The following is a 19,864-nucleotide window of genomic DNA, read 5'->3' as shown; positions in this document are numbered from 1 at the left end:
CGTTCTTATATATTCCACAAAATACACAGAACGCGCCATTTGTGTACTTCAGCTAGTTTGTGGTACGACTTCTGATCGAAGGTTGTATTCCGGTGGTTCCGGGGGAACAAATCCTGTACCTAATCTGACGAGGCAACAGAAAACTATTGTGTCATTAAAGTGATATTTTTAACTTTAGCTGTTTGATTATTTCAACTCAAGTGACACATCAACATCACGCACGTCACTTAAGTTCAACGGCTATATTTAACGCTCGATAGCTAACAGGAACTTATTACGCGAGTACAAAGAAGACAAGAAACAGAAATGTGTCTATGTCACGTGTCACGAGTATACTTGTTTAATGTTTACGTCAAGAACACCCTGAAAGTAACTTCCAAAGAATCATGGGCTCTTCTAATTAATTTACTCCCTGTTAACAGCAGTACCTCAATTGTTTCTACTTAACTAAAATTAATTACGTTTGATTCGTCTTCCAAGTTCAGAACAAACAATTTCATTCCTATTGGAAATTGTTCAAACTCCGTCAACTAGGGGTTGCTACTTGTACGCATGTCGAGGTTATTGAAGGAAACTTGAAGAAGGCGCGCTCACGAGGAAATATTCTTATCGAGTTTACTTAGAACCTTTTCTTTGCGATTATGACGTTGTGCTGATAGAGTTATTCGGAAACACTTCGGAAACTTTCACAAATCATCATTTGGAAAAATCTTTCAAATATAAGTGCCATCTGAACCGAGTGCAACAGCGTTTAAACTTGGTACCTACTAGTCCTTCTAAATAGCATCCTTACATTATTTATCTTTTGAATCGCGACAGATAAAAAGTATATCTGTCTTCCAACACCAAATAAGTTTTGGCAGCTGTCACTATCTGTTTCAACGGCAAGAGAAAAAAGTCGCTGACGATAATCGACATTGACATATCATTCCTTCACTTTATTTAATTTGTCCTCTGATCCGCTCCTTTAACGCGAGCCGAATCTAACCACTATCTATTCGAGCGAAAAAATCTTTTGAACAAATTGCGTTATACCCGTGAATTTATTTAACGCCGAACACCTTATTCCCCGAATCTGCTTACCAAACCCTTTTCACTTTGAGGCAAAGAAATTGCAAGATAGACAAGAACCAAGCTCGCGCTAAACAGCTCGAAATTAATCTCGAAAACGAAACGAGTAGAGTTTAATTCGGGCGATAAACGAATCTGCTTGCCAGATGAAAGGAGCTTTGCCAGTTTCACAAATTATGAAACGGATGCATTTGCAATTTGAACTGAGGGAGTTGTAAATTAAGGTCGACTTTTCGATGTTAGATGATTTGAAACTTTAGGCAGGGAATCGGGGATAATTTATCGTGTATCTGCGCTGTCAGGACGCTTATCGCACTAATTTTCACAAATTCGGAGTTAGATATGTGATGTCGATAAAAGCTTCCGACACTGAGGGGAAGTGGCGTCATAATTTAGAACGATTTAGTCGATATCGGGCTGAGGCACCTGACCCTGGGCTATTACGATTATTCCTCTTGCTCACTGAGCGAATCAACTTAAGGAAACCATTGAAAGTCTGAAATTCGGATCCGTAACAAAACAGCGAGATGAAAAATCGTCCTTATACTGGTTCTTCTAAACAATGCGCTTATTACGCGACTGGTAATAATAGCTTTGCCCTGATAGATGCGCTGTCGTAGTATTGTGAGGGTCCCGATGGGCGTGTTCAGGTCGCATCCATCTCGCGATCCGGAACGAGTCGATACGAAAACTTTACGGATAATCCGGAAACATTTTTTGTGACAAATCCGTATATAAATGTGACAACGAATCCTTCTGTTGTTCTACGAAAGTATCTCACGTCCCAACTACTAGATTGCTGCCATGAAAAGTTATGGGTTGAATCTCGTAAAATGACAACTCATGTTAATTCGAGATTGTCTTTTAAATTGGCGACTTTATAAAGACATCACGTTTGAGATAACAATACGTTGCCGACGTTGGAAATTAAGATACCGTGTCTTTATAGCTGTAACTTTACGGACTGTTTTAACTCCCACTTTAAAACAAAACAATGTATAATTATATTAATTACATGTTCAAATATTCTTGACCTTTACGCGTCAGGGCGACACAAAACAAGGCAATACGAATCTTCAGACCGGCTTATTTAACGGTTGTAGCGTCCTACTTATCATATCCTAAAGCATGATATTTCAAAAACATTATAACTATTTCTCCTACTCATGCCTCTTTCCCATTTACTACATACTACATCCTAAGGAAGGCCAGGGACTATGTTGCTGCTTAGGAGCTAGTTCTATGAGTTGGTGTAGGTGCTACTGCTAGTTTAAAGATTATAGACCGTGTTAATATTAGTCAATCAATATATTTATATATATTCTGTCAGTGAATATATTATGTGTGTGTGTGTGTGTGTGTTGTTCCTCAATATGTTTTCCTTCGCCGAAAGGCTACAAAATCGGACTCTAGTGTAAATTAAATCCCGTATCAGACTCGTTAACCGCTTAATTAGACTTGCAAACATAACCCCGCATGCAGCCTGCAATATTGAGATGTATTCAAACACGTGTAACTCTAAATACAAACAAGAGCTGAGCTGCGATCCGGTGTAGTCTGCAAATAAACGGCACAATCTGATTAACCCCCCGTCTGAACTCTACGTTTACGATTCCTAGCCTTCAAAAGATAAACGACCAATAAACATTGATAGACTTATCCGCATACAACCTTTTTCTTCTCAACGTATGTGTTCCATCAGGACAATAAGTTCACGTTGTAAATTGAACCTTATGCAGGTGCCATTTAGGTTTATGCTGTGATGGATCTTGTGCTCTGCAACCTGAAGAAATCGAGAGACGGTTGGACCGTATGATCCTATGTTTAAGCTTAGTCATTTCTCTTCTAGAAGAGTTATAGGTTGCGTTTTTGGGATTCGTTTTCAAACAGTGGTATTGTATTGCTTTTATAGATACATTTTGGGGGCCTGTTTAAGGGTATATTGGAAGGGATTTTTGGAGTTTTCTTGTTGGAGTACACGATGGATTAAAGATCTGTTACCGTGACTCATATCAATGTACCTATTAGAAAAGTTTTTATAGCTTTAGAATGCTTGAACTAGAAATCTCAATCAGCGTTTAAAGCGCGTGGTTGGGTTATTTAAATGCGATAAACGCAACGTTGAACGCATTCGTTTACCGCGTAAAACAATGAAGTGCATTGCCTTTAACGTTGCGTTCATCGCATAAAACAACCGCGCGCTTAAAAATTACAAAAGTAATATATTTGTAATAAATAAATATGTTTTATATTACCTTCACCTTGCATTAATTATAACTACCATGAATTATCATGATTATAAACCAGCAACTGTATATCATAATTACACATCGGTAACTCGTGGCATTTAGGTAGCACTTAAAAGATTAGTTTAATTAATGGCTACAAATATAATGACCACCAAAAAATACTTTGGTACCCTAAATAAAAAAATCATGCTAACCAAAAAAAATTACTGAACACCAAAAAAATAAGGCCTAAAATTACAAAAGTACCACCGTTTTAATTACGACTGCACTTCAAATTGTATTCGAATACCAAATATATTGAATGATCACCAAAAATCATTAATGATCACCAAATCTTGAAGACCAAATTAATGCGATATTTTCACCTAAATAAACCACTATGATTACCAAAAAATTTATACATATCACCAAATAAAGTAAAATGATGCCAAAATTACTAGCCCCTCCCGCTCAACCCCCCGTACCCCGCACCGCATACCTACCTAACCTAGGTTTGAACTCCTATCAGTTAAGTGGGCGAGGTTAGCACTGCGACCCTTACAGAAACGAAATGCTACTAGAAAAGTGGGTTAGGTTAGGTTTGAACTGCGACCCTTACGCTGTCCGAAAGCAGAAGGCAAACAAGGCAAAGAAGCGGGGACGGATAACAGAGGAAACTGTCATAACAGAAGAACCCGCACCAGCAGGTTCAAGGTCAGATATTGCAATAGGTGAAGCACTCTCCGACGGAGCGAAATCCACGCCTGAAAAGCCTGCCAGCTGCCCTTTGATACATGTCCCACAGGAAGGTGTAAAAAATACTGACCTAGAAGGAGACTCTGTCCTGTTTTGTGACAAGGACGTCTTGTCAAACACACCCTCCGATGGAGTTCAAAGTCGTAATGGTACCGCAAGGGTGTCCGGGGGTGGCAGCCATCCTGGCAGCGACGACCGTGGACACAGACGTGGTAGCAGAGTCAACGGACACACAGTGGGTCGAGCGGGCGCCGAAGGTGGCATTTGCCGCGGCACGGCTCCGCCCGGCACAACTCTCTTATCTGCCGCGGAGCGTCTGCAACAACTGCATCTGTGCTACGTCCAGGAGGGTACTACAGCGGAGCAAGTACGTGAGCATCTGAACACTATCTGCGAAAGTGATGTGTGTACGGTTGAATCCCTTAAGCCCCGTGGGAACTATTCGTCTTTTAAACTTGGAGTGCCCACAAAGTTCTCCGAGCTGGTGCTGTCAGCTAATAACTGGGCCGAAGGAATTTGTATTAAATATTGGCGACAGAACTTTCGTTCGGGCCGGGGGAACAGCCGCATCAGCGGCCCGCCCCCGGCATAAAAAACTTTCGTTTTATTATCAAAATGTTCGGGGATTGCGATCGAAAACAGATATGTTTTTTATGAATGTTAGCCAGTGTGGTTGTGACATTATTGCGTTAACGGAAACATTCTTGACAAGCTCTGTTAGCGACGGCGAGCTTTTCCCCAGTGGGTGGCGAGTCGCGCGCCGAGACCGTGCGGGCGACGCTGGCTGGGGCGGAGTGCTGCTGGCTATACGGGAGCCATATTCCATGCGTGTTCTCCATGATATCGATGGGCTTACGCTGGACATGGAATTGTTGTTTGCTATTGTTACTTTTAAGAATATTCAATTTTTATGTTGTGTTGTATATTTGCCGCCAAGCTATAATGCCGAACAATATTTGAATGTTTTGACATGTATTGAAAATGTAGTATGTATGTATCCTGACCTGTGTTTTATAATGTTCGGTGATTTTAATCTTAATTCGTGTAGTACTAATGTAAAATCTGATTTTGACATTTTCTGTAATTTTTGTAAGCTGACTCAGTATAACAACATTGTGAATGAACTTGGAGGTATGTTGGATCTCGTGCTGAGTGATCTGGATGGGAATAGAGTCACGGTGTACGCGGGAGTTGATGAAATGTTAGTTCCTATGGATGCATACCACCCGCCACTTATGGTTTCAGCCACACTGCCGTGCGGCATACGTTCGCCGCTGCCGATGGTGGCACCGTGCCCGCGCGCTAGTTCCTGTCCAGACTGGGACTGGCGTAAGGCAGACTATGAATCACTGTATTTGGCCCTTTCTGCTACTGATTGGACCGATCTCTTAGACGCCAATAATGTCGATATTGCTGCTGAAATGTTCTATACCAAACTTTACTCCTGCATCAATAGTTTTGTTCCCCTAAAAAAACGCCCTAGATACCATTCCAAATACGTTTATCCAAAATGGTACACTAAAGAGATTATACATTACATCAAACTCAAATATTTCCATTTGAAGCGATTCAGGAGTGAGGGCAAAGATTTCAATAGACATTTGTTTAAATATTATAGAGCGCACGTGAAATACTTAATTGATAAAACTTATAAGCAACACATAATTAATCTCCAAAATAGTATTGTGAATTGTCCGGCAAAGTTTTGGGATTACGTTAAGGACAAAAAAAGGGAACGACATCACGGTGATGACTCTTTTCGTTTTGATGGTGAGATAGTGAGTGGGCAGGGTGCTGCGGATGCCTTCGCTAAGTACTTCAGCTCAGTGTTTCAACAGGACAAGCCATGCCTTGACGCTGCAGCGGCGGCGCGTGTAGCTTACTCCTCGAGCGACTCAAGGTCGATCTCAATTCCCTTTGTTTGTGAGACTGACTTCATGATGGCTATTAAGTGCCTTAAACCTCGCTCATCTGGAGGGCCAGATGGTATCCCTGTATTTTTGGCTAAAGATTGTGCCTCTGCCTTAATGATTCCTTTGTTGCACTTGTACAACCTTTCATTAAATCAATCCAGATACCCAAATTGTTGGAAAACCACCAGAGTTACGCCAGTTCCTAAGGGAGGTCCGGACACTGATGTTACCTCTTTTAGACCCATAGCAGTTCTACCAGTGTTCGGAAAAGTCTTCGAAATGGTACTTAACCGCCATATAAGTCGTCAGGTGGCTGATTGTCTGCACCCAAGCCAGCACGGTTTCCGTAAGTCCCGGTCTACAACAACTAATCTCGTAGCTCTCGCTGACTATGTCTGCAAAGAGATGGATGAGGGACGCCAGGTTGATGCTGCTTACTTCGATTTCAGGAAGGCCTTCGACCTGGTCGATAACGACATTCTGTTGGGGAAACTAGCGCTAGCTGGTTTTACGCCGAAACTTTTAAAATTCTTCGCGAGTTACATGTCCAACCGGCAACAGTATGTCAGGGTGAGCGGCTTTGAATCAAAGGATTACTATACCCGGTCTGGAGTAAGTCAGGGCAGTACTCTGGGGCCTACGCTGTTTCTCCTTATGGTGAATGATTTGCCTGACGTAGCTCGCACTGCTAAATGCCTCCTTTTTGCTGATGACCTGAAGCTGTTCCGAGGTATCAGTAGTGTGCCTGACAGTGTGGCTCTGCAGGCTGATATTGATGCTGCAGCTGAGTGGAGTGTGTTAAATCGGCTACCTTTTAATGTAAATAAGTGTAAGGTGATAACTTTCTCACGCAAACGTTCGCCACTCCTAACTCAATACAGTTTAGCTGATGTCACCCTGGAGAGAGTTAGCGAAATCCGCGACTTAGGCTTAATTCTTGTGGATAAATTTGACTTTCACACACATGTCATTAATATTAGTAAACAGGCTAGTAAAATTTTAGGATTTGTTATGCGGATATGTAAACAGTTTCATGTTGGAGTGGCTAAAGTTCTATATAACGCATATGTGCGCAGCAAATTAGAGTACGGTGCTATTGTCTGGGATCCTTACGAAGACAAGTACTCTCTAATGTTGGAGAGAATACAGCGCAAATTTGCTCGCTGGTTATATAAAAAAGCCTATGGGTACTATCCATACCTCTATCCCTCCATCTTTGTCTCGGGGATGGTCGGGCAGGATACGCTTGAACTGAGGAGGAAATTCTTACTCTTAGTTCACTATCTCTCGGTCGTTCATCATCGAGTCGACAGCCCAGAGGTGTTGGAGAGGATGGGATTGGTAGTTCCTAAGAGGATACCCCAAGATGTGGACGGAGCGGTAGCGCCGCGCCGCTGGCCATGCCTGTTGCAGCGGCCTTCCGCTCGCACATGCTACGCGAGGCACGCTCCTACCTCTCGCGCTTTATGGAGCCTACATTCAATGCTCGCTCAGTACGCAGATGCCGACATGTTCGCTAATAGTTTAGCATACCTATGCAATACTGCTAGACTCTTTCTCAATTCTAAATATTGTAAGTTATTGACTGAATTGTAAATTTTATCTTTGTCGACATTATATAAATCTAAAATATTGTACCTAATTAATTGACCGAATTTGTAAATTTTATCTTCCTTGACATTTTATCTGTTTGCATGTTTTTTGGAATGTTTCTGACATGTATATATTTTTCTAGTGTGTAAGTGAATTGGTGTAGTACTGTAAGCTTGCACTTTATTAAATAAATAAATATAAAATATATAAAAATATAAATACAGAAAAGAAATGCTCCTAGAAAAGTGGGTTAGGTTAGGTTTGAACTGCGACCCTTACAGAAAAGAAATGCTACTAGAAAAGTGGGTTAGGTTAGGTTTGAACTGCGACCCTTACAGAAAAGAAATGCTACTAGAAAAGTGGGTTAGGTTAGGTTTGAACTGCGACCCATACAGAAACGAAATTCTACTAGAAAAGTGGGTTAGGTTAGGTTAGAAAAAGGTGACGAAGTGGATTAATTAATTTAATAGGATAACGATATATTAAATATTTGCACATTTTTAATTAAAATGTGGTTAACATTTTGATGGTCATTAGGTACTATTTTTGGGTTTACAATTATTATTTTGGAGTCATTTGCTTTAATAGGATAGCAAGATTTAAGAATTTGGTTCTAATTTTACATTAAAATGGAGTTCTAATTTTGGTGGTCATTTACTATTTTTGGGTTTACAATGATTATTTTGGTGTCATTTTATTTAATAGGATAGCAAGATGTAAAAATTTGGTTATCATTTCACATTAAAATGGGGTTTGAAATTTGGTAATCATTTACAGTTTTTGGGTTAATAATGATTAGTTTGGTGTCATTTCCTTTAATAGGATAGTAAAATGTAATAAAATTGGTAATCATTTCACATTAAAATGGTGTTATAATTTTGGTGATCATTCATTATTTTAGGGTGGTAAAGTAGATTTTTTTGGTATTACATTTTACTAAATCTGGTGATCAGTTAAATAGCAGCCTTAATTAATTTCCCTTTTTTTAGTGGTTTCTTTTTCTCGACTCGCATAGGAAGAACATTGTCACATCACTAGTCTGTGCCTGCTACCTAAATGCCACGAGTTACCGATGTGTGCTCATCACTAATCTTTTAAGTGCTACCTAAATGCCACGAGTTACCGATGTGTAATCATAATTATCGTTATACTAAAGAATCGTTCGCAATTTCATAGCAAACGCTTTTATAATAATTATCAAAACAGTGTTGACAACTTCGCCGGCACCTGAATCAGCAATTCCCGGTACTATATCAAACAGCAAGTTCAGAACTCGGTATCTTTGTTATAATTTCGCCCGTTTGTCGCTACTTGTTAGGGAACTTCGCCGTCGACTCTTTTAAATAGACCCCTGTTGTGATTTAGTTGGAGTCCGGAGTTTGTTTATGTTCGGAGTTTAGTTACAAACTGATGGCATGGCTGTGCGGGTGTCACCCTATTTCACAGACAGAAATTTCATAAAATATCGTTTCTCAGAAATTATTTCATATATTATTTGGTTCATATACTTTCGGTTCCAATATTATTGTTTCATAGACTATTTACTTGGTTGAAACATATTTCACAGAAATTCAGTTGAATGTATATTACTATCAAACTTTTTAAATTTAGAAACTTATCAAACAGTAGAATTATGTTTCGTGTATTCTTGTTTCGTAGACACAGATTTCATAGATTGTTGTTTCATAGGAACTTTGTAATATAATATTTAGTTCGAGTATTTTCTTTTCAAATATTATTATTTCAGAACTTATGCACTTTATTTAATTTTTTTTTCAAAAACTCAATGCAAAGAATTGTAATATTAGAACTGCGACCCTCGCAGAAAAAACTGTTGCCAGAAAAGTAGGTTAGGTTAGGTTAGAACTGCGACCCCTGCGGAAACAAACTGTTGCTAGAAAAATAGGTTAGGTTAGGTTAGAACTGCGATCCCCGCAGAAAAAAACTGTTGCCAGAAAAGTAGGTTAGGTTAGGTTAGAACTGCAACCCCTGCGGAAACAAACTGTTGCCAGAAAAGTAGGTTAGGTTAGGTTAGAACTGCGACCCCCGCAGAAAAAAACTGTTGCTAGAAAAGTAGGTTAGGTTAGAACTTCGACCACCGCAGAAACAAACTGTTACTAGTAAAGTAGGTTAGGTTAGAACTGCGACCCCTGCGGAAACAAACTGATGCGAGAAAAGTAGGTTAGGTTAGGTTAGAACTGCGACCCCTGTGGAAACAAACTGTTGCCAGAAAAGTAGACTAGGTTAGGTTAGAACTGCGACCCCCACAGAAACAAACTGTTGCCAGAAAGGTAGGTTAGGTTAGAACTGCGACCCTTGCGGAAACAAACTGTTGCCAGAAAAGTAGGTTACTTTAGGTTAGAACTGCGACCCCCGCAGAAACAAACTGTAGCTAGAAAAGTAGGTTAGGTTCGGTTAGGGTAACAAAGATCTATGATTTAATTTTTGACAAAGTAAGTATTGAGTTACTGAGCCTTCTATGAAATGAAAATATTAAGTTTAATAAAATGTGAAACAATATTCTATGAATATGCAGGCTTGGAAACAAGTTTTATATAAACTTAATATTATAAGGAATAATAATATATGACCTTAAATTTATGACATGAATTTCGAAATATAAATTTTCTGAACTATAAAAAATCTACAAGTACAGCTTCTACAATATAAGTGCACTGGAAGTTGATCATTCTATTAAATGATAATATGAGAAACATTTTCTATGAAGCACAATTCTACGAAAATGTAGTATATGAAACAACGTACAACCTGGCTGTGCGAGGTATATTGTCTAAATCTTAAAAACAGACGCGATACAGGCATGGCTGTTAAAATTATTTATGATGCTGATAAGCAAAAATGTGTCAACCCACATTCATTTTGCAATAAGATGTCAACTCAAAAAAATTACGCTAAAAGTTGTCATTTTATTACAAAATTGATGTGGGTTGACACATTATTGCTAAACAGCATCCGTTTGTAGTATTGTCTGGATTTGAAAGTTTATACGCGATAATGGGTGAAGAGATAAAAGGTAGATTTTTGCTAACTACCGAGTTGGATTTAAAATTATTTTTATACGGGGTAATCACCCATTATTTACTCAAATAAACGCTCGACATATTTCCATCCAATTTTCAAACATCTTCATATCGCTCTACCAGTAAAAGCGGTGCAGGCGTTGCTCCTAGATGCAGATCCTCGAAAATTGGATCGAAACATGTCGACCGTTTATTCGACTACATAATACGTGGTAACCCATTTAAAATAAGAATATAATAAAAAAATATATATAATAATAATACGATATAGAATAAGGCCGGAGCCCCACTGCTGCGCACGCTACATCCACGGCCCACGTTTTAATACAAACCGTAGGCAAGCCCACGAAATTTTGTATAGGAACGTGGGTCGTGTACGTACATAGCGTGCGCAGCAGTGGGGCTCCGGCCTAACATCGTATTTATTGACCGGAGCGTAGCGAAGGTCTACGTTTCGACTGGAGCATTTTGCTTTTGTATGTCCGGATGTTCTCCTCTACAGGTCGCAATTCTTAACCGAATCTCGTGAAATTTTGTGACTGGATTCTATGTCTAAATAAAATTTTATTGTCCGTCCGGTTTTTTCAATTTTTTTAAAATGGCGGAGTCGTGATAGCTCGCGCCTAAACAAATAGTGGTATCGGTACCATACGAGTGTTTTCTTTTTGAGATATGTTTATAGATTAAATGGCCAAAAATTCAGAAAATTTATTTCGCTGGTTTTGGAGGTATTGAGATATTTAATTTTAACTAATTTTAATTTGAGAAGGAGTAGCTAAATTTCGTCAACCCATCTGAGAACTATTTGGCTCAGTTTGTAAACGTTCGCTTTTTCTGTTTGCACAGAGGGTCTGGGTTCGATCCCCAGTAATTGTATGCTGGGATATTATAACTTTTTGTATTTTTTTACACATAAATTTCGTATTGTTTTTTTTTTTAATTTACTATATTTAAAGCTCTTAGCACCATGTTATTTAAAGCTCTGCTCGCGAGGTCTACAGCTCACAGAGCCACTAGTTTATATTTCAGTATCTATTTCTGCATTTGCGAAGCAAGTGCTTCCGCCCCCGTCCCGCCCGTGACGTCACAACAATGACGCGTCGAAAACTTCGGCCATTCTTCATGAGCTCACGCCCCTTTGTTGCTTTATTTCGCGTGTGTTTTGTTTGATGTGACGTCGTTATAGTCACAATGGGATAACACGCGTGTTTGCATCCGGTGACCTTGAAAGTTAAAGGGGAGCATCAAGTCAAACGCTTAATTGGAGTTTCAACTCTTACAGACTGAGGTGCTCAAAATACACTGTATTGCTTTATAATTTATATATTATTTAAGTAAATTTATAAACGAGATTTAAATATTCGATTAAAAATCGATTTTTTTTCTAGAATAATTAACTGAGGTTTACCTACAGATGGGGTAAGACAAAGGGGGATGAAGTCGTGTGACCGCTTTTTCATATAGATGTAGTCCGCATTTTCCTCCCCTGAATATCAACCTTCTAAAAAATATTTTTATGCAATTTGATTCTATTTTTAGTAGGGATAATAGAGATAATCATAACGACACTCTCAAAGAAGAGAAATTAACTCTTGTCGACGTTTAAGTTTTCGTATACTTAGGTCATACTGTTCTCAAATTATGCGCTGTGCAAGTTCAAAATTGTTTGCTTCGTTGCCGTATCGTACGCAGTTAGTTCATTTGCCGTCAATTCTGCGTTCCTCTGTCTAAAGTTATCGCGTAATTTAAGTGTGCGCGAGCTTGTCTGCTTCGAGTAAACACTACCTCATATGTTGGGTAGATATATTATCTTCTCAACTAGCAGTGTGCTACATTACTTGTTTTTTTTTTGCCTTGTCTCCACTACCCTAAGGTTGTCTGGAAGAGATCGCTATTTAGCGATTAGACTGCCTGTTGTCTACCACAGTGTAAGTTATGCTTAATGTGTATGTCATGGGGGCCGATTTTTGAATTTCCAGCGCTCGATTTCGTAACTCGAAAATCGGTGGAAAACGGCGAAATGCTAATTTTTGAAATACGAGCGATAGAAATTGGGAATCGAGTGGTGTTGACCACTCGATTTCAATTCTATTAGTAGAATTTAAATGCCTAGCAGTGGAGATATTATTGAATGAAATACACAAAATCGAGCGGTCGAAATTCAAAAATCGGCCCCCTGTTCTTTTTCATATTGGTGAGCAATAAATTTTTATTGTATTGTATTGTGTGCTAAAAGGGTTTAAAAAAAATACTAAGTTCCCAAAATTTAATTCTTGGTCTTTTTCCTGCTCGTTTATTGGCAAACATTTTTAAAATTAGTTTCGATTTCTATGACACTTGAAATAGAGGCTAATAAGTGCTCTAAATTCTTAATGAAACAGTCGTCAACAGTTAAAAACATTCAGTAATAATCCCTAAACTGAACGGGAACTATCTAAGTGGAAATTTGTATGAAAATTTTCTATATGAAGTGCCCCAATAAAAATACATGTTTTATTTATTTTAAGTTTTAAACTAAGTAGCGTAGTGGCTCACAAAATACCTACACCTTTGTTCCAAATTTCAATACAACTATAGCTTATATTATTATAAGTTCAGGAGCTAATGATATGCCTAGATCTCATATGCAGAGTTCGCTGCACTTTGTTAGTTTTAGTCTGTATTTGTATGCTAATTAAGTTCGGAGTTGCATGGCAAGTGTAAGGAACTTCTGTCTTTACTTTATTTCGGCAGTAACTGTTCTGATACATTGTTGCAATATTCATATAACTTGCAAAGTTTCGTTAGTTAAAATGAATTTCTTACTAGGTACCTACTCGTACATGAAAATGTCAAATTAAGTTTCAGGAGCATCAGTTTGTGTCTGAGATATAAACGTAAATTGAGTCGCTTAACTTCAAACTCGGGTAAATCCATCTGTCAGATTATGCGATTTTGGTATTAAGAAAAGGTAATAGGGTAGATATTTGCTGAGAGGGCCGAATGGATTTACCCGAGTTCGAAGTTAAGCGACTCAATTCTAAGTAGGTAAACAATTTTTGGATGTTGCCTCTGAAGACAATTGGGCCTTGCGTTCGTGAATAGCTTGTTGTCAGACTCCTAATTAAATAGCAAACTCCTAAATATTGGTCACTTTTTACACAAAACACCTCAAATTAATTTACCAATATGTAATGGTCAGTTACACAAAACACCTCAAATTAATTTACCAATATGTAATGGTCAGTATACTTATAGTCGAAATTTCTAATCATGAAACGCCTAATGGCCATTATACCATTAGATCTTTAAATTTTTAATTAATAATTTCAATAGTTACCACTGTGTTCTGCTCTAGAGTTAACAGATAGGTGGGACGACGAGCAAAGCGAGGAGGAGGGTGTTAGGTTGACTGTGTAATGACCAAACAAAATATTTTAAAAGAACTTCATTTTTGAATTAAAAGATAGCCGTTTTCTTTTTTAAATATGCTTCATTTAAATGGTCTCCAATATAATAAATCAGTTGGCAAATAAATACTTGGTACCTGTCTAAAAATAATCAAAAGCTGTAACGGCATTAAAATACAACTCATATTGATATATTTTAAGGCTCCGTTTTTGTTGCCAAACTAATAATTTTAGTACCCATTTCAATTTTTTTAATCTACCCAAATTCGATTAATTAGTTGACCGGTTAAATACGTGCCATTAAACAGCTCCTAATCGATGCCAATTCGAACGTACACTGACATCAGAATGATATTTGAATGTGTCATGCATCTGGCTCGCACCAATAGGTCCTACATGTAACGACAAGTCAAGGCGAAATGCAGGATAACTGAATGACATAATTTAGAAGTCATTATGATATCAGTGTACCTACGTTCGAATTGGCCTGATTGTCGTTTATGGCAAAATATAAAACTCTGTGCTTCCTTCCTCCTCGCGTTGTCCCGGCATTTTGCCACAGCTCATGGGAGCCTGGGGTCCGTTTGACAACTAATCCTAAGAATTGGCATAGGCACTAGTTTTTACGAAAGCGACTGCCATCTGACCTTCCAACCCAGAGGGTAAACTAGGCCTTATTGGGATTAGTCCGGTTTCCTCACGATGTATTCCTTCACCGAAAAGCGACTGGTAAATATCAAATGATATTTCGTACATAAGTTCCGAATAACTCATTGGTACGAGCCAGGGTTTGAACCCGCGACCTCCAGATTGCAAGTCGCACGCTCTTACCGCTAGGCCACCAGCGCTTTTTGAGTAATATTATGTAAGTTTTTTTTATTGATATAAAAAAAACTTACACAATATTACTCAAAATTCTCATTTTTCTTTAATTAAATCCCCACTACCTTCGTACACACAATTAAAAAACACTCCAATCCTCGAAACACTCGAAAAAAATCCAGCAAATCATTTCCGTGACTCCAAGAATTAGGGACAACAAACGGCGTAGGTAAATACGGTCCTTAAACATCCATTGAATCCACTAAACGGGTCTAATGACACCCTCGGGGCCGCGCGGGCCAAACAAACCACTTTCGTGCCAGCCTGTACTTCCATCAAAAATTAAAAGGCCATATTTAATTTGCCGAACCATATTAAAAAGGACGTGGGCTAAACAGCTTAACGGTGGAGTAATGGGCCTATGGAGCTGATAATGTAGCCGGCTTTTGGGATGCCATTTTACACGTGTACATTTTGTATTTCATTAAATCGCTCATATACCTTAATTAATTGAAAGTAAACGGACGGTCATCTGCACTGAGTTCGAATAAGCTGATTTTATACGTAATATTATTATCAGATCCACGTGTTTGCCAGAAACGTCAATAAGTTATTAAAACGAAGTTAGGAGTCAATTCGTCATGCTTTCACGACATGAACCTGGATCAACTTTCTACGATATCATTCATTTCGCGGTACCGTAGGCCATATTGTGAAATAAAATCCAGGGAGGCTATCCTAAATAACAATTGAATGAGGGTTTTCAATAATGGATGATAACAGCCGATGCTTGGTGCCCTTACAATCGCCTCGTCAAAGTTGCTCTAGTTTTCTCATAATCTATACCTCTCCTCTCTCTCTGGCGTCCAATGACAGTTCCTCAAATCTCTTTTGGTTGGGCTTAATTAAAAAAAAAATCGTGACAAATATGTTTTACCGTATTTTTATTAAGTACTTAAATGTTACATTTCTAAATAAGTTAGTGAGTTTAACTTCCAAAAAATATCTAAAAGCATTTTACTTGACAGCTACTTCATATAAAAATGAACTGTCTATAGGGACCATCATTCGACGCGAGAGGTACACATATACATACACTAAAAGTAGTAGGTGGCAAGATAAAGTTAGGTTATAGATACAACTTTACCTCAGTCTTGTTACCTGTTCGATATTCAAGATATTCTCGTCAGGTTTGCTCCGCGCATAAATTCAGTCCGGACGTCGGTCGTAAGTTCGATTGCTCGTCTTAGATTTCTCCCGGGGTTAACAGTTCTCAAATGGCCACTGTTCTCTATAGTAGTGCATGCGTTGGGGTTGAGTCTAAAAAGGTCAATTCAAAGTTACATTTGACATGTAAATTATATCTGAGTGATGCTATTTTGTTCTCACTCGCCTTAATACATGTACGGACAAGTTCGAGTAAAATTCACGCGCGAATGATGACTAAATGACACAATTTAGATATCATTTTGGTGTCCGTGTACGTTCGAATCGGCCTCCTGTGACTTGTGTATTATGTATCTATTAGAATAATATAATTAGGTCACGTCACAACTTTTGTCAAACACGTTGCATACCTATACCTATAGTCTGTATCTTTAGATATTTAAATAAAAGTAAAAAAACAATTAGTACATTTTCGGGTAGTTATAACATTTATTGGTTAACCAACCAAATACAAAACCGCCTGGATCAGTCACTGAACGACTTGACTTTAACCTACATTATTTGATCATGTAATGTTTTCATCTACCCTCAACTGGCTTAAGGAGCCATTTGAGGGTAGATTTTGTTTACTTTTATTTAAATACCTAAAGATACAGAGTATACTCATAATCCGTCGCATATTTACATACGGCTATTGGTACTCGTACGGTCAAGAAATTTAATTTCAGTACCTGGCGGCTTAGCACGGTCGCGTTTTTATCCCTTGTCACCATGCCTGCCACGTTCTAACAAGTGTGTAAGTGCGAAAGGGACGCGCATAGTGATAGTCGATAAAAATGGAACCGTGCTGAGCCCGCAGGTCATTTCGTACCTTGTCACAGTGACGAGCATGCGTCCCTAGCGACTTTCATATTGATTGTCACTGTGGTACCATCGAGTTGATCTGATGATGAACACAGGCGGTAGCCGTAGGAAATCTGTGATAAAATAACGCAACCTAATTGTATTTGAGTTGCCTGTTGAAAGAAAAGTACAGTCAGCAATAAAAGCTTTTATCAAAAATGGAGTTTTTGACAAAAACTTATTCTTTTCCAGTGGCCTGTCATTCCCCGGTGGAGAGTCCGGCATCTCTGTACCAGATACGGTGTGCACGCCCAAGTCCGTGGGTATCTCCGTCGACACCAACACGTATGAGCCGCATCTGCTCGCCGGAACGATGGCGCATATGATCGGACATAACATCGGTAAGTGAAGTCTCTTGGTATCCGCGTCACGTTTCTATTAAATATATGTAACATATTTACTTATAAGAAGTTTTGAGCAATCCTTAAAATTATTTATCAATGTAGGTTTTACTATGACTCCCGTACGACTTTTAATTTGATAAGGGTAGCCATGTACCATCATGCTCCGCGATTGTTGCGCCATTTAGGGTCCTAGCTAAATTGGTTATTTAAAACTTACGCTATAGAATTTCCAATTTAGCAAGGACCCTTAATGGCATAACAATCCCGTGACTGTACCTATCTGTTACCATTCTAAGATACAGGAATACATTTTTTTTTCTTTATGGCATCAGGTAAATATAATTAAACGTTACCCCATACGGTTACCAGATAAATCCAGTAATCGAGCCTATCTCAAGCAGAATCAATAACTAACTACATTAACTACCAATACAACGACGATCACTTATTCCTTCCACCTCTCAAAGGTTATTTATTCACCTTCCTTCACAGGAATGGGTCACGATGACGGCCGCGAGCAGTGCTTCTGCCGGGACTGGCATGGCTGCATCATGGCGCAGACCATCGTAGGCCTCGACCACGTACAGCCTTATAAGTTCTCCGACTGCTCAAAGAACGACTACATCAACGAGCTCCGGATAGGCCAGGGGTTGTGTCTGCTGAACAAACCTAATGAGGTACGTGTATCATGGCTCAAATCATCTAGGGTCGGATCACGTGAAGTCTTAGAAGTTCTCCGACTGCTTGAAGAACAATTGCAGCAATGAGCTCCGGATACGCCAGGGGCTGTGTCTGATGAATAAACCTAATGAGGTCCATGGTCCACGGTACATCATGGCTCGTGCTCGATTGTACGGTGAGATCCTCAACAAGTTCTCCGACTGCTCGGGCCAGGGACTGTCGCAGTCCAGGACAATCTAGGATCCGGAATCTCGTGTAGAACAACTTTATAATTTATTATTAGATGGGATAGGAAATGTATTCCATAAAGATATAACTATCCTATGCCCACTAAGCTAGCACAATGTAAGGGACTAAAAGGTCAGACAGGTTGATTTCGCATTTATAAGTAATACTAGTATGAATAGAAGTATCGTTAAATTTTTACCCGACCAAAACGCGTCCGAGTAAAATGTCAGTGTTCAATTTATCACCCTCAAAAGAAACTCCCATCTCGTAACAGTTTTGAATGATTCAAGGTTAGTTTCACTAGACTTATATACAAATACAATACAAGACAACAACACAAAAGGTAATCACGGTTCATATCCTGGTCGATATAGTACTATCTCGTAATCGAACACTTCGCAACAAATTCTTTGTATTTACACGTAATCAAAGGAGTTGAATTACTTTCCAAATTGACTTCGACGTCGAATGAAATCGTGTCTGTTTTATTTATTCCGTTCAGGCGCGCTCAGAATCAGCTTGTCACCTGCACGAAACGAAGTTCGATGTTCCCATTCGAACATTACGGCATAGTTCAAATGCAAAACAGAATTTCCACGACGAAAATTAATCAGTACTCCAGTATTGTTTGTCGCTGAACGCTCCTTGCGGCCCACTCCTTTAATAAAAGTTATGGTAATACAGACTGGGCGTACAGAATTATCTCTTCGTTTGCGAATATATAATAACAGGAGCGCGCGTCCGGGTGGTTTATTGGAATAAATTTACATATCGCCCGATGATAATGTTTCGCCCCCACTCAGGCTTCGATTTGGCAGGTTTACATATTTATCGAGAGATGATTGTGTCGGTTGGTGAGGCTTTATTTTTCTACATTTCCATTGTAAGTAACGTTTCGGGTCAAGCTTGGATGCGATTGGCTTAAAAAAGTGAAGATAGTGTAAAATAAAGTAACTTATCGAGCATTTTTTTCTGCCAGGCTGTGTAAATGAAACCGAAACACACATTTCAGGGATATTGAATTCGAAACTAGATATGATTTCAATTTATGGAACGAATTTTGTTCATCATATTCGAAACTAGATATGATGAACAAAGACAATGGTAGATTTCTGGTCTGCTAGTGATTTTATCAACAAGAAAAATTATCTGTTATCTGTGGCGACTAATGCCCGATTCCAACAGATATTCGTAAAAGAAAGGGACAACGACAAAGGGACAATGATCAATATTAAATTGGTTTTCTCTTTCGCCAGCTAATCGTCCACCGCCAATGCGGCAACGGCCGGATCGACGAGGGTGAAGAGTGCGACTGCGGGGGCATCGACGAGTGCCAAAAGACCAACCCCTGCTGTGACCCCATCACCTGCCGGCTGACCAAAGAGGCGCAGTGCGCTTCGGGAGAGTGTTGTGAACAGTGCCAAGTGAGTTTTAATCGAATTTAAACTGTCGTGAGTCATAATATTAAGCTAATTTTACGGTGTAACTGATTCATACTCATATACATACAAGTATTCGTTAGCAATTAAATATTAATTCTACATTTTTTGACAGTTGAAACCACGCGGCGTGACTTGCCGCGATGCCGCCAACGAGTGTGACCTGGAAGAAACGTGTACAGGCCTGACTGGTGTATGTCCCCCTGATGGGTACAGGAAGAATGGAGAACTATGCGAAGAAGGTACACGTTATTTTAACTATAAAACTCCCATGAGACTAGAACATATT

The 19,864-nt window shown here is 39.1% G+C and overlaps 1 protein-coding gene across 11 annotated transcripts in view; it reads left to right on the top strand.

The window, feature by feature from the left end:
• Window positions 1–19,864, top strand: part of LOC134792614 (disintegrin and metalloproteinase domain-containing protein 11) — a 721,926-nt gene that overhangs the window by 675,388 nt on the left and 26,674 nt on the right. For all 11 annotated transcript variants that reach the window (XM_063763848.1, XM_063763854.1, XM_063763849.1 and 8 more), the window contains 4 exons: window positions 17,076–17,224; window positions 17,720–17,904; window positions 19,393–19,560; window positions 19,691–19,817. In XM_063763848.1, the coding sequence (XP_063619918.1) occupies window positions 17,076–17,224; window positions 17,720–17,904; window positions 19,393–19,560; window positions 19,691–19,817 (629 nt within the window). The remainder of the gene's footprint in view (window positions 1–17,075; window positions 17,225–17,719; window positions 17,905–19,392; window positions 19,561–19,690; window positions 19,818–19,864) is intronic.

Source organism: Cydia splendana, chromosome 8 (genome assembly GCF_910591565.1).
Source record: "Cydia splendana chromosome 8, ilCydSple1.2, whole genome shotgun sequence".
Taxonomy (NCBI): Eukaryota; Metazoa; Arthropoda; class Insecta; order Lepidoptera; family Tortricidae; genus Cydia; species Cydia splendana.
This window is presented reverse-complemented; position numbering and strand designations above follow the sequence as displayed.